This window comes from Periophthalmus magnuspinnatus, chromosome 5 (assembly GCF_009829125.3).
Source record: "Periophthalmus magnuspinnatus isolate fPerMag1 chromosome 5, fPerMag1.2.pri, whole genome shotgun sequence".
NCBI classification, from domain to species: domain Eukaryota; kingdom Metazoa; phylum Chordata; class Actinopteri; order Gobiiformes; family Gobiidae; genus Periophthalmus; species Periophthalmus magnuspinnatus.
In genome coordinates this window covers 16,245,036-16,259,394 of record NC_047130.1, presented here as the reverse complement: position 1 = coordinate 16,259,394, position 14,359 = coordinate 16,245,036, and the positions used below count along the sequence as shown (strand labels likewise).

The window sequence follows — 14,359 nt, the reverse complement described above, 5'->3', positions numbered from 1 at the left end:
GGAGGAGAAAGAGAGAGAGAGTGAGGGAGTAGTGAACGCATGTGCACTGAATTCAAACACTATCGATTCATTTCAGCTGCAAATAAATGAGCCAAAAGTGTTTTTTAAAAAGTGTTTTAAAATGCAAGAAACAAACACAAGATTTATGTGATGGTCAAGACATTTGTTCTTCTAATAAACAAGAATTATATGAATTTTGCATAAATATAAAAATGATATGAACGAGGGAAGCAGATGTTTCCATTTACTTTGTGGTAATAGTTGAATTAGCCTAATTGAGCTTGTGTCTCTATAGTTCTCATCTCTGACCCTGTGGATCATTGTTATAATAGCCTCATATATTATAATTTACACTTTTTAAATCACAATATTCATCTAAAACTACTCAATAAAAGAAACAAATCCGCTGTCTTCTGTCTTAGAAAATGGGAGCTGACGTCGCTGTAAACATCATCACAACAAAGCACCGCATGCTGTCGGCGCCCCCTATGGACAGCTACACATCACACACTTTTCATTTGTACCAAAATGACTACGTGATGCTGTCGAATCCTATGAGTATCACCGATTAAAGGCCAGTTTGCAGAATAGGTCTGATTTAACAATTATGATCCAGACTTTATTTTTGCTCAAATAAAACCAGCCTCATGTCTGTGCCCCCAAAACAGCACATTTATCTATGTTAAATTAGTTTTGTTTTTAATTTAGTTTTTGACGCTCTGAGTCTCCCTCTCTTTGCTCTCTGTGCTAAGTCCCTCCCCCTTCAGAGCACTATCACAACACATTCAGCTGCATCTCACTAATGAAACTACTGCACATCACATCAGGTTTGTCAAGTTGCTGTGTACAGTTTCGTATCATGTTTTTGTATATTTATGGAGAATTGTTGTGTGGAGCATAGGTGATGTAGACTTGTGGGCGGAGCCTTGTACAGAATCTTACAGCTAACAGTAAGGAGGGTTTGAATAGAGCCTGGGAGAGATCTCTAGATTACTCAAACATGCATGGATGACATCTAAAACCTCTTCACACATGTTTTTTATGAGGGAACAACATTTTAACATGGGTAAAAAGATACAAAAAGTTGTAGCTTTCTTTAAAGATGCACTATGTAACTTTTCTGGTGCAGGGCCCACCGTTTGCAAGTCTCCATGGAGATGTCATTGCTTTGCCTAGAATGTTCCACAGTATAGCATTAAAGCCATGTATTTCTATGAAGACAAGCAGGTGACGCCTTGTGTTTTGTTTCACTCACACATGTTTGAGTAACACTTTATTATTAGTCTGTTACATCTCCAAAGCTCAAAATGCTCTGTTCCACCTTGTGATGTCATGAAGTGGTAGTTTTCTACTGAACAGCTCCTTTTACCTTTAGTTCAGTAGAGACTGGAAATTTCAGATCTGAAGTCATCCAAATGATTCTAGTGAAGGTGTGTGGAGTTTAAAAACACAGTGGAGCACTTCCTGTATTACACTTAATCTGCAGGGTTTGTGTGTTAAACATGTGTGAATGAAACAAAACACAACTCCAGGTCTGTTTGTGACGAGGAAACAACATTAGGACAGAAATCAGAGGATAGAGTAATATGGGACCTTTAACAATAGAGACACCTGCAGAAAGATAAGTTAAATGCCATATTGTGGAACATTCCAGGCAACACATTTACATTTCTATGGAGACAAGAAGTGGCAGACCCCAAACAGAAAAGTTACATAGTGAACCTTTACAATGCAGAGATGTGAGCTGAGTTCAAACATTGTATTCATTCATTTTTATGACACATTTATACAAAACACTGTGAGGAAATCATCTACAAACATTTATAGAGACGCCCCGAGATGATACTAGTTGTGAATATCATCTCCAAAATGAGCTGGACCAGGTATCAGGTATCGGTTTCATGATATCGATTCAGCCGATATCCTGGGGTTTTAATTTGACATTGTAAGGTTATTTACTGGCTGATTTTGACCTAGAAAGTTTCATAATGTTTGAATTTTTCTTCATACAAAGCTGTTCTCTAGTTATGTGACGTAAACGTAACAGTTGCATAACACATTTGGATTTCTTGTGTAATGAGTGAACTGTGTTTTAAGAAAATAAGGGTCATTTTCCGTCACTGCACTGGTATCGGCTAATATTGGGAATCGGCAGGTACTTAAACTCAAAGTATCGGTCATGAAAAAGCTGGATTGATGCTTCTATAAATCATTACGATGACGATGCAGAGGAGGGCATAATGTGTCCAGAGATCAGTGTGGGACGGTGCAGAGGAGGTCAGTGTGGGACGGTGCAGAGGATCAGTCTGTTTCATTAACATGCAGGTCGCTCTCTGTGCTTTATGCCTCTGTAAACGATGCCTCTTTGAGTAACTGTTTATTTACTAAGTGCAGTTTGTTTATGTGGCATATTTGACTCGAGTCCAGCCAGAAACTTTATCTTAACATCAGCAGCAGAAAAACTGTTTTAAATGAGGATCCTTGACCTGGTGTGTGTCATTCTCAGTTTATGAACAGGCCTGTGTGTTCTTGCGTGTTCCTGCGTGTCTCAGTGTGTGTGTTCCTGCATGTTCCTGTGTGTGTTCCAGTGTGTTCCTGTATGTTCCTGCGTGTCTCTGTGTGTGTGTTCCTGCATGTTCCTGTGTGTGTTCCAGTGTGTTCCTGTATGTTCCTGCGTGTCTCTGTGTGTGTGTTCCTGTGTGTGTTCCAGTGTGTTCCTGCGTGTCTCAGTGTGTGTGTTCCTGCATGTTCCTGTGTGTGTTCCTGTGTGTTCTTTGTGTTCCTGCGTGTCTCAGTGTGTGTGTTCCTGTGTGTTCCTTTGTGTTCCTGTGTGTTTCTGTGTGTTCCAGTGTGTTCCTGCATGTTTCAGTGTGTGTGTTCCTGCGTGTCTCTGTGTGTGTGTTTCTGCATGTTCCTGTGTGTTCCTACGTGTCTCTGTGTGTGTGTTCCTGCATGTTCCTGTGTGTTCCTACGTGTCTCTGTGTGTGTGTTTCTGCATGTTCCTGTGTGTTCCTACGTGTCTCTGTGTGTGTGTTCCTGTGTGTTCCTTTGTGTTCCTGTGTGTTCCTGCGTGTTCCTGTAGCAGACAGGTCTCAGTCTCAGGTGGACTGTGAGGTTTTGTCTAAAGTTCACTGCACATCTCATCTCAGTGCAGTGGTCACCAGGATGTGACCGGAGCTAAAGGCCAGTCCAGTCTACGTATTTATATAGAAACATGAACAACAGGTGCTCTGTGTGAGTGTGTGTGTGTGTATATATATATATATATATATATATATATATATATATATATATATATATATATATATATATATATATATATATATATATATATATATATATATATATATATATATATATATATATATATATATATATATATATATATATGTTCATAAAGTTTCAACAACAACAACAGTCCTGGTTCAGTCCTGGTTTAGACCCAGCTTACACCCAGTTTCAGTGTGCTGTTTAATGTGGTGTTTCAGTGTGAGCTCGATCTTAGTTCATCCTCGTACTGTTTTTTATCTCGTGAGAATTGAACAAAACAATAAAAAGAAAGTGGGTTTGTAAATCTGGAGACGCAGGAAGCCTATCATTATATTTTTGTTTGATCACTTCAGCCATTTTGTGACATCAGTGACAGAGGTGTGTATGTGTGGTTCATTTCATGGTTTAAGAAAAAAAATCACCACAATTAGAATAAGATTTAAACCCCACAATGTAAATGTGACTAAACCAGGTCTAAACCAGGTCTAAACCAGGACTAAACCAGGACTAAACCAGGTCTAAACCAGGTCTAAACCAGGACTAAACCAGGTCTAAACTAGGACTAAACCAGGTCTAAACTAGGACTAAACCCGGACTAAACCAGGACTAAAGCAGGACTAAACCAGGACTAAAGCAGGACTAAACCAGGACTAAACCAGGTCTAAACCAGGTCTAAACCAGGACTAAACCAGGTCTAAACTAGGACTAAACCCGGACTAAACGAGGACTAAACCAGGACTAAAGCAGGACTAAACCAGGGCCAAACCAGGTCTAAACCAGGACCAAATCAGGACTAAACCAAGACTAAACCAGGACTAAACCAGGTCTATATGTACATGCAGCGCTTGTATATGTGAATGTTTGGGGTCCGTGAGGAGCTGAGCGGGCATGAAGTCTTCTGTCTGTGGCTGTGTCTGTATCTGTGGCTTTGGCCAGTGTTAAATTGGATCTGTTTAATTAATCAGAGTATTCATTATTATGATACTTGGTGGATTGTTAACGAGATGACACATTTATTTGCAGACGCCATTAGAGCAGAGCGGGAGCAGAGCGGGATCAGAGAACAGAGGTTTGTATAGAGTCTGTGGGAGAGAGGCAATGGAGCCTGTGGAAACTAAAGACACAAACATACTGCAGGTCGAAACCAGGCCTGTCATGATAAACACAATATCGACTGGACGTAGATGGAATGACCCCCAAAAAAGCGGAATTTTTGGGGGTCAGTATTTGCCATGGGACTTTTTCTTAGGACTCTAAGGTTTGATTTGAGCTGTGGAGGCTTGAATAAATAATTTGTCTGACTCATTACAGAGACAGTCTAACTACCAAAGTGTTTAATTCTGCTGTTTAGTTACTTCAGATTTATTTTAACCATATCTTAGATTTTGAATATTTTTGGATAATTCTAATTAAGTTTTATTGTGTCAGTGGCAATTAGTTTTTTAAAAGTTTTTTTTTAATTACCGTTTATTGTCTATATTTACTTCAGCAATATATCGAAGTTCAAAATGTGTAATCATGATTGTGACGGGGCTCGTTGAATCGTGGTGCAGGGGAGTTGATAATGGTTTTGGTTGTAGCTGTTGAATGCAGCAATTTAATTTAATTTATAACATATTTTATTAAGTTATGTTATGTCTGGGACATCGGATATCACCATGTCATTGGTTGAAAAAGTCATAGATAACATTGTAAAACTTCTAACCCACATATGTAATTTATCTCTTCAGTCCAGCTGTTTCTCAAGCAAAATGAAAACACACAAAAGTGATACCACTATTCAAAAATGGAAATAAACACAGTTTCACAAATTATAGACTAACTTCACTGCTGCCTCAGTTTTCAAAAGGTCTAGAAAAAATATGTATATCTCAGCTAGAAAAGTTTGTTGACAAACATCTAATAATAAATGACAGTCAATACGGCTTCAGAGCAAAAAGAACCACTTCCATGACTATAATTGAAGCAGGAGAAGACATGACCAAAGCACTGGACTAAAACAAGCTGTTGGTATCTTTATTGATCTGAAAAAAGCATTTGACACAATCATTCAAGCCAGCTAAGTAAACTTGAAAGATATGATATCAGAGGAGTAGCTGGGGACTGGCTAAGAGATTACAGGGCGAGTCCAGTATGTAAAAATGGAAGAATACCCATCTGAATACCTTGGCATTGCTTGTGGGGTCCCCAGGGGTCAGTGTTGGGGCCCATGCTTTTCAAACTTTATATAAATTATATATTTAATGTATCACGTTCATTAAAACTAACTCTCTTTGCTGATGACACTAAATTTTTTTTATAGGAGTTTAGATTACAATGTGTTGTAGACATGTGAATGTGGAACTAAATAAAATAAAACAATGGATGGATACAAATAAACTGTCATTAAATCTAAGTAAAACCAAAGTAATGACCTTTGGTGACCATAAAACCAACCCAGAATTACAAATAAATATTCAGGGTGTACAAATTGAAAATATATTTGAGAATAAATTCCTAGGAGTAATTATGGACAGAAAATGATCATAGAAAGCCCACATCCGGCATATAAAATCTAAAATAGCCAAAAGCCTCTCAATTATAAATAAAGCAAAACAATATCTTGATCATGATGCACTCTGTACATGATATTGCTCACTGGTTCTCCCTTATTTCATGTATTGTGTTGAAATATGGGGAAACAATTACAAATGCTCAACTAAGCAGTTATTCTTATTGCAAAAACGAGCCATGTGGATCTTTCACAAGGTTGGCTTTCTAGATCATACTCACAATCTTTTCATCGAGTCCAAATTATAAATATTTCTTGACCTTGCAAAATATTATACTGTAATTATATTATTCAAAGCCTTCAATTATTTATTTCCATGTAACATGCAAAAGTGTTTCGCTGTAAAAGAGAGACAATGTGAGAGGAAATGGAAATTTTATGCAGCCTAATGTTCAAACCATCGTAAAAGTTTTTATGTGCCTATATGTGGGGTGAAACTGTGGAATGCTCTGGATTTACAACAAAAGCAATGCAAAAGATGTTTCCTGGTCTGATACAGAGAGAAGCAGAATATAAAGTCACACTGCACTTTCTCGGTGTCAATGTTGGTTCAACTTTATGCTCACTGTTTCCTTACTATGGCTGTTTTCTTGTTCTTATCATGGTTTCTATGTTTTTCCTTCTGTTGCAATTTAGAAATGTCTCATGTTACTTATAGTAACACTGTATATCTATGTGCAGGACTAAACCAGGACTAAATGTGCATTAAGTGTACTTGATACATGTGCTCGAAATAAATAAATAAATGAAAATGAAATGAATGACCTTCAATATAACCATTCAACGGACTCGAGATCCCCCACTGCAAAGTTAAAATGGTAACACAGTAAATCAGGTTTTATTTGGCAATCTCCAGCTCCACTTTGGGAACAGATGGTGCAGATTGGCAGCCAAACTTCCATCAGTCTGCCCAGGGCAGCTGTTTCTACAGTAGTATGGAATAATGCTTGAAATTGTTGAGGTACTTTGAGCATCCAGAACTCTGCTGCTCGAGTCCTGATTAGAACCAGGAAGTACTTCACACATTTGTCCTATGCAACTAGACCAGGACTAAACCAGGACTAACCCAGGACTAAACCAGGTCTAAACCAGGACTAAACCAGGTCTAAACCAGGACTAAACCAGGTCTAAACCAGGACGAAACCAGGACAGAACCAGGACTAAACATGGATTAATCATGGATTAATCATGGACTAAACCAGAACTAAACCAAGACTAAACCAGGACTAAACCAGGATTAAACCAGGACTAAACCAGGACTAAACCAGGACTAAACCAGAACTGAACATGGATTAAATATGAACTAAAAGGGACTAAACCACGACTAAACCGGAACTGAACATGGCAAGGCAAGTTTATTTGTATAGCACAATTCGTACACAAGGCAATTCAAAGTGCTTTACAGAATAGAAATGACATAAATAGTCACAATTAATCATCATAAGATTAACATGAAAGGAGAAAAGTATAGAATCAAAACCTTTCATTCATGTGCACAGCTAAATAGAACTTTTTTGAGCCTGGATTTAAACATTGTCACAGTAGAGGCCTGTATCACATCTTCAGGAAGATTGTTCCAGACTTTAGCTGCATAAAACTTAAATGCTGATTCCTCATGTTTAGTTCTGACTCTGGGCACCAGCAGGAGTACTTGTTCACAAGCAGAGCTGCTTTCTATTAAGTTTATTCTCTGAGCAACAGGTAGCCAGTGCATAGACCTGAACACAGGATGCATGTGCTCATACTTCCTGGTTCTAGTCAGGACTCAGCAGCAGCATTCTGGATGTGGATGTATTAAACCTTGTCTGGGTAAGCCAGTGAGCAGGCCATACAGTAGTCTAACCTACTGGAGACAAATGCATGGATAAATCTTTCCAAGTCTGGTTTAGACAGTATACCTTTGATTTTTGACATGTTTTTAGATGGTAAAACGCTGCAGATGTTATTGATTTAATGTGGCTGTTACAGTTCAAGTCTGAGTCCATTGTTACCCCTAGATTTCTAGCCTGATTTGAAGGTTTTAGAGAGAGAGACTGGAGGTGACTGCTGACACTTTCTCTACGTTTCTATGGGCCAAAGATGATGACTTCAGTCTTGTCGGAGTTTAGCTGGAGAAAGTTGTTTTTCCTCCACACACTGGTCTGTTAGATGCAGTGGCAGAGTTAATCCACTGGTCCATATTCACCTGCTGCCAGTGAGACATAGATCTGAGTGTCATCTGCATAGTTGTGCTAATATTGCTGCGTATTAACTGGCCTAACGGCAGCATGTAGAGATTGAACAACAGGGGTCCCAGGATTGACCCCTGGGGCACCCCACAGGTCAGGTACATTTTATCTGAGACACATTTTCCAATTTCAACAAAGTACAGCCTGTTTTCTAAATAGGACTTGAACCAGTTCAGTGCCGTACCAGAGATGCCCTCCCAGTCCTCTAGTCTCTGTAAGAGGATCCCATAATCCACAGTGTCAAAGGCAGCACTCAGATCTAACAGGATCAAAACTGAGACTTTGCCTGCATCAGTGTTCAGGCGGCTGTCATTTGTCACCTTGATAAGAGCAGTCTCAGTGCTGTGGTGGGGTCTAAAACCTGACTGGAAAACATCAAAGGAGTTGTTCATTTGGAGAAAGTTAATAAGCTGTGAAGAACTTTTTCAAGGACTTTGCCTAGAAAAGGCAGATTTGTGATTGGTCAGTAATTGTTCAATATCGTGGCATCAAGACTGCTCTTCTTTAGGAGAGGCTCGATAACCACAGTTTTCAAAGCTCTTGGGGATGTTCCAGATTGAAGTGACACGTTTAACTATGCAAAAAAGTGTTGAGCAAACTGTTGAGCACAGACTTTACAAATTTAGTGGGTAAGACATCGAGGCAGCATGCAGATGAACTCAGACTGGTGACGATCTCTTGAACAGTTTTGTCAGTTACACGTGTACAGATATGGAAATTAATTCTAATGGTTGCAGAACTGGAGGGTTTGTTAATCTGTTTACTGTTGTAAACTGGAGAGAGAGTTGTTACTACAACTTCCAATAATGTCAGAAAAATACCTTTGCCTTGTTCTACATAAACTGTGGTTGTACATGTCTTTTCTCTGTAAATCTCATAATGAACCTGGAGCTTTGGCCTGTGCCATTCCCGCTTGACCCTCCAGCACTCCCTTTTCTGTGCCCTGACCAAGTCATCATTCCTCCATGGTGCTTTCTGCTTATATTTAACCATTTTAATCTTCATCGGAGCAATGATGTCCAGAACATTCAAAACACTCGAAGTCACAGAGTTCAACAAATCATCAACATTAAAGCATGAGGCATTTTCAAAGTGTATCATTTCCATGAACAGTGCACCTGTTTTATCATTTATGTGTCTCCTTTGAACAATTGCAGGACCAGCTGCTGGTTTGGGAATAACAGACATGTCAAAAAAGACACAGAAATGATCAGACAGAGCAACATCCACCACATTGACATTTGAAATATTTACTCCTTTTGTAATGAGCAGGTCCAGAGTGTGTCCTCTGTAGTTGGTGGGCTCGCTGACATGCTGAGTCAGACCAAAGGTTTCAAGGACAGAGCTGAGCTCTTTAGCATTTCTGTCAAACACATTATCCACATGTACATTAAAATCACCTGTAATGACTAAACCATCAAAGTCTGTGCATACGACTGAAAGTATCTCAGTAAAATCATCATCATCTATAAAACTCAGACAGTGCTGGGGAGGTTTGTATATGACTAAGTAGAGTGTGGAGGGGGATTGTTTTAGCTCCATCAAACATGGACTAAACATGAACTAAACAGGGACTAAACCAGGACTAAACCAGAACTGAACATGGACTAAACCTGGACTAAACCAGGACTAAATCAGAACTAAACCAGGACTGAACCAGGACTAAATCAGGACTAACTCTGGACTAAACCAGGACTGAACCAGGACTAAACCAGGACTAAACATGGGGAATAAAGGTTTCAGCTTTGTGCAGCTCAAACTTGGAACAGTCTTATTGAAGATGTGAGACAAGGCTGTCCTTTTACAATGTTTAAATCCAGTCTCAAAACGGTTGTGTTTAGCTGTGCATATGACTGAAAGGGTTTTATTCTGCCTCTTTTCTTATAATGATGATTATTTATGTTTTGATTTGTTGTATTGTGATTTTAATGTTTCTTATTCTGAAAAGCACTTTGAATTACTTTGTTTACTGTATGTGCTCTACAGATAAACTTGCCTTGATCATCTGGAAAATCTCTATATAAGTCAAGTGCATTATTACACAATGCATCTCTCTGAACATAAACAAGTCTGTACCTTGTGTGTGTTTGCAGGTGCGAGCCAGTGCCATAGCTCAGGACGCAGACCAGAACTACGACTACGCCTCCAATAGTGTGATCCTCCACCTGGACGTAGGAGACGAGGTCTGTGTGCAGCTCGACGGAGGAAAGGTCCACGGCGGAAACACCAACAAATACTCCACCTTCTCCGGTTTCCTCATCTACCCAGACTGAGTGTGCACTGCTAAACATGTCTGTTGAACATGTCTGCTAAACATGTCTGCTAAACATGTCTGCTAAACATGTCTGCTGACAGCCACAGGGGGAGGGTGGGGTCACGTGACATCACATTATAAACAGCCCGTAGTTTCACATTGAACTGGATGACAGGTCAGAGTTGATAATTTGCAGTGACATCATGCAATACTCGTTTAAATACTTAAACGAGTATTGAAACTAGACACTCATTTTGGGCAGATATTGATACTAAAAAAGTCCCACTGACAGAAATGAACCTTTCCTGACTATGTTTATAATCATGTTGAGCTGTGTCTTTCACAAGTATAAGTCACTTAGACTAGTATACACCCATGGACCACTATGGACCTACTGGACACTGAGAGATTACACAGATATAAGACACATGGGAATAGAACACAAAGCAAAAAAAAAAGCATAATAATGAAGGAAAAAACATATAAGTCGCACTGAACTGTAAGTCGCATTTTTTGGGGAAATTTATTTAATAAAATCCAAGACCAAGAACAGGCATTTTATCTTTAAAGGTAAGTTATAATAATAACAATAAAATAGAGAACAACAGGCTGAACAGCAGTATAGCACGCTAATGTGACACATAGACAGAACTGAATATGTGTCTAGTTAACGTAAGATATTAACAGTTAATCAGCATAAAGCATAAAAAGCAAGCCAACAAGTTTACTCTCAATCTCACTCCAAATCAATAAATCCACATCAGCTGCAAAGTATCAATTCTGTGGTAGAATTTGCCTTTTAACTGTCAAAATGCAGATGGTCAGACCTGTTTTGGTTGACTTCTCTGTAATTCCTGGGCCTGTCCACATGAAACGGCGCCAAGTTCATCGTTTTCTCTGTCAGTTTAAATAAACCACATTTTACACTGTCAGTTAAAATGACTTTAAAAAACAGATTAATATGGTAATTTTATTTGGCTTTTATTTTAAAATCATGTGAAATTGATGGTATAAAGGCATCTGCCCTCCATCTAAAGTTACATCTTAAACTTTAGTTGTGAAACATAGACTGTATATATAAATGGACGTAGCTAACCTGCTAGCCACCGTGTTCCAAATGGGGTTTTCCACTATTGTGTCTGTAAATCAAGATATGAACATTAATAACAGACAAATCAGGCGCCTTCTTTCCCCGAGGTCACTCCTGCTGGCATTAGCAACAGGTTTGATTGACAGTGCCCGCACCACTGGTTTAGCATAGGACGTTACCTTCCATAGCCTCGTGGATTGGCTCTTTAGTTGCATTAATACTCACTGTCGTAACTGGGCTCCAAATTGGCCCCTATAACTGCTCTAGCCTCGATGAGCTTCATTTGACTGGAGCCAAACGCTGTGGGTGACGTCTCAATCACTTAGTCCACTTCTTTGTACAGTCTGTGTTCTGGATTTTAAGTTCAAATCAAAGCAAAATGTTAAAATTTATAAAGCACTTTTCATACATGGCCTGTTGTCCAAAGTGCTTCATCTATAGACACAAATCATAGATCTTGAACACAACTTATTATCAAACTGAAATATTAATGGTGTAGGGTTGGTAGCATTATAGCAAGTTTAAAGCCCCAGTATGTAATTTTTTCGCCAAAAAAAATAGACATGGATGCATTTATTCCACTGAAAAACATTCATTCCCGCTTACTCTGAGCAGGCTTGCACCTCCACAAACCTGACTCCTGCTTGTTTCTATGGAAATGTTGTTCCTTTGGCTATGATATTCCACTCTATGACATAAAACTTATATATCTCCATGGAGAATGTTCCGCAGTTTGGTTTTAACTTTCTGTTTCCATGAAATCATGCAGTCGGGTTACTCCCCTGTGCAATATAACCTCTGTATCTGCTCTACTCAAGGTTTACATTTCATAAACTCATCCATGTGTCGCAGAGAGTTTTAAGGTGTAAATACAGCTGTATATTCAGACAAATGTGATATAAAATCTAATGATATAAATATGTGCTATGTTCTGCAGGGCTCCATTACAGACTTACAAACATTTCATGAGAAAACACATTCTACAAACAGAGATTATGTTTTACAGTTTACAGCCATTTTAAGATTATAAAGGTTTAAAACATAAGATCATTATTATTTTGCAATTTTACAGTGTTTTGCAGTTACAAACCTGAACATATACATCTTAAAGGTCCTATATTATGTAAAACGGACTCTTGTGAGGTTGAAGCCATGTTATAATGTTGTTCCCTCGTCAAAAATAAACCAGGGCTTATGTTTTGTTTCATTCACACATGTTTGAGTCACACTTTATTTTAAAGTCAAAATGCTCTGTTCCAGGTCTAAAACAGGACTAAACAAGGACTAAACTAGAATCGTATTTACAACAAATGATTCTAGTGAAGGTGTGTGGAGTTTAAAAGCACAGTGGAGCACTTCCTGTATTACCACATGATGACATCACAAGGTGAAACAGAGTGTTTTTGGTTTGAGAGAAGAACTCAACCTAAATATGCAGGTTTGTGTGTTAAATGTGTGAATGAAACAAAACACAACTCCATGTCTGTTTGTGATGAGGAAACAACATTAGAACAGATAAGAAAATGGCGTAATATGGACCTTTTAATTTCAGGGGTCAGGCATTTGTGTTTATTTCAGCCAATATAATAGCAACTGACCATTTTGACCATTTTAAAAGTAATGTATCTTTGACACATTGATCCCCATCACAGATGAACCCTCTGTATGTGGTTGGAGCTGGGGTTGAACCACAGATATTCAGGTTAGAGGGCGGATGCTGTACCACTAAGCCACTGCCATAACCCCATAGTTATAAGTAGACTCCTTATCAGCTGTTGATGCAGTCTGAAATGGACCACATACTTTGGCTATAGCTTCTTCACTGTAAGATGGGGTACCAAGATGGCCGCCGATACAGACATTGACCTCATTTGATAAACCAGACAATTTATATGATCACAATCTCTAGAAAAAGATTAGGGCCAAGAAATAAGTCCATGTAGCTATATTTATTTTTGAATGTTTTAATATATATTTTTTACCTGCTTCAATGCTGCACTATGTAACTTTCCTGGTGTTTTCTGGTGTGGTCTCCATGGTGATGTCATTACATTTCCACACATATTTAACACACAAACCCTACATATTTAGGCTGTGTTCTTCTCTCAAACTGAAAACACTCTGTTCCACTTTGTGATGTCATTATGTGCTAATATAGAAAGTGCTCCACTGTGTTTTTAAACTCACATACCTTCACTAGAATCATTTGGATGATTTCAGCCCTGGAATTGTCAATCTCTACTGAACTAATGGGAAAAGGAGCTGTTAACTTGAAAACTACCACCTCATGACATCACAAGGTGGAACGGAGCATTTTGAGCTTTGGAGATGTAACAGACTAATAATAAAGTGTCACTCAAACATGTGTGAATGAAACAGAACACAACTCCAGGTTTGTTTTTGAGGAGGTAACAGCATCAGAATGTGACTTAAACCCTGTAAGTCTCCATTTTGTGTCATATAGGAACTTTAAGTTAATTAATAAAGTATAAAAGTGTATGAGTTATAACAGGACAGATCAAATATTCAGCTGCATATGTCAACAAAAACTATAACTGTACTTTGTTATGGACCAAACTGCTGTTTTGACATAACCTTTACCGTAAATATCAGCGTAAAGACAAAGCTACATGTGTAAAGTCGTCTGTTGGTCTGATGCCCTGGAGCAGCAGGTGTTCTGTGCCTTACATAAACACAAACCAACTCTGTCCCTACACCACCATCTTATCAAAGTATTTTATTTTCATTCAGACTTTAGGGGTGGGCAATATGGAGAAAAACATTATCTCTATTGGTTTTTGAATTATTTTGAGAACAGTAATGAGACCATAGTTATAGTGGTATCAATTAAAAACGCCTTGATCTAAAAAAAAATCCATAAAAAATAAATGATCAGAAGACCAAATGGACCTCACTGAATGTCCTTGAATTATAATTATTTTAAAGATCTACTGTGTAACTTATAA

The 14,359-nt window shown here is 38.5% G+C and overlaps 1 protein-coding gene across 1 annotated transcript in view; it reads left to right on the top strand.

The window, feature by feature from the left end:
- c1ql4b (complement component 1, q subcomponent-like 4b) overlaps nt 1-10,322 on the top strand; it is a 32,813-nt gene extending 22,491 nt beyond the window's left edge. The window contains exon 2 of the mRNA XM_033965911.2: nt 10,143-10,322. Coding sequence (XP_033821802.1) covers nt 10,143-10,322 — 180 coding nt within the window. The remainder of the gene's footprint in view (nt 1-10,142) is intronic.
- The last annotated feature ends 4,037 nt before the right edge of the window (nt 10,323-14,359 follow it).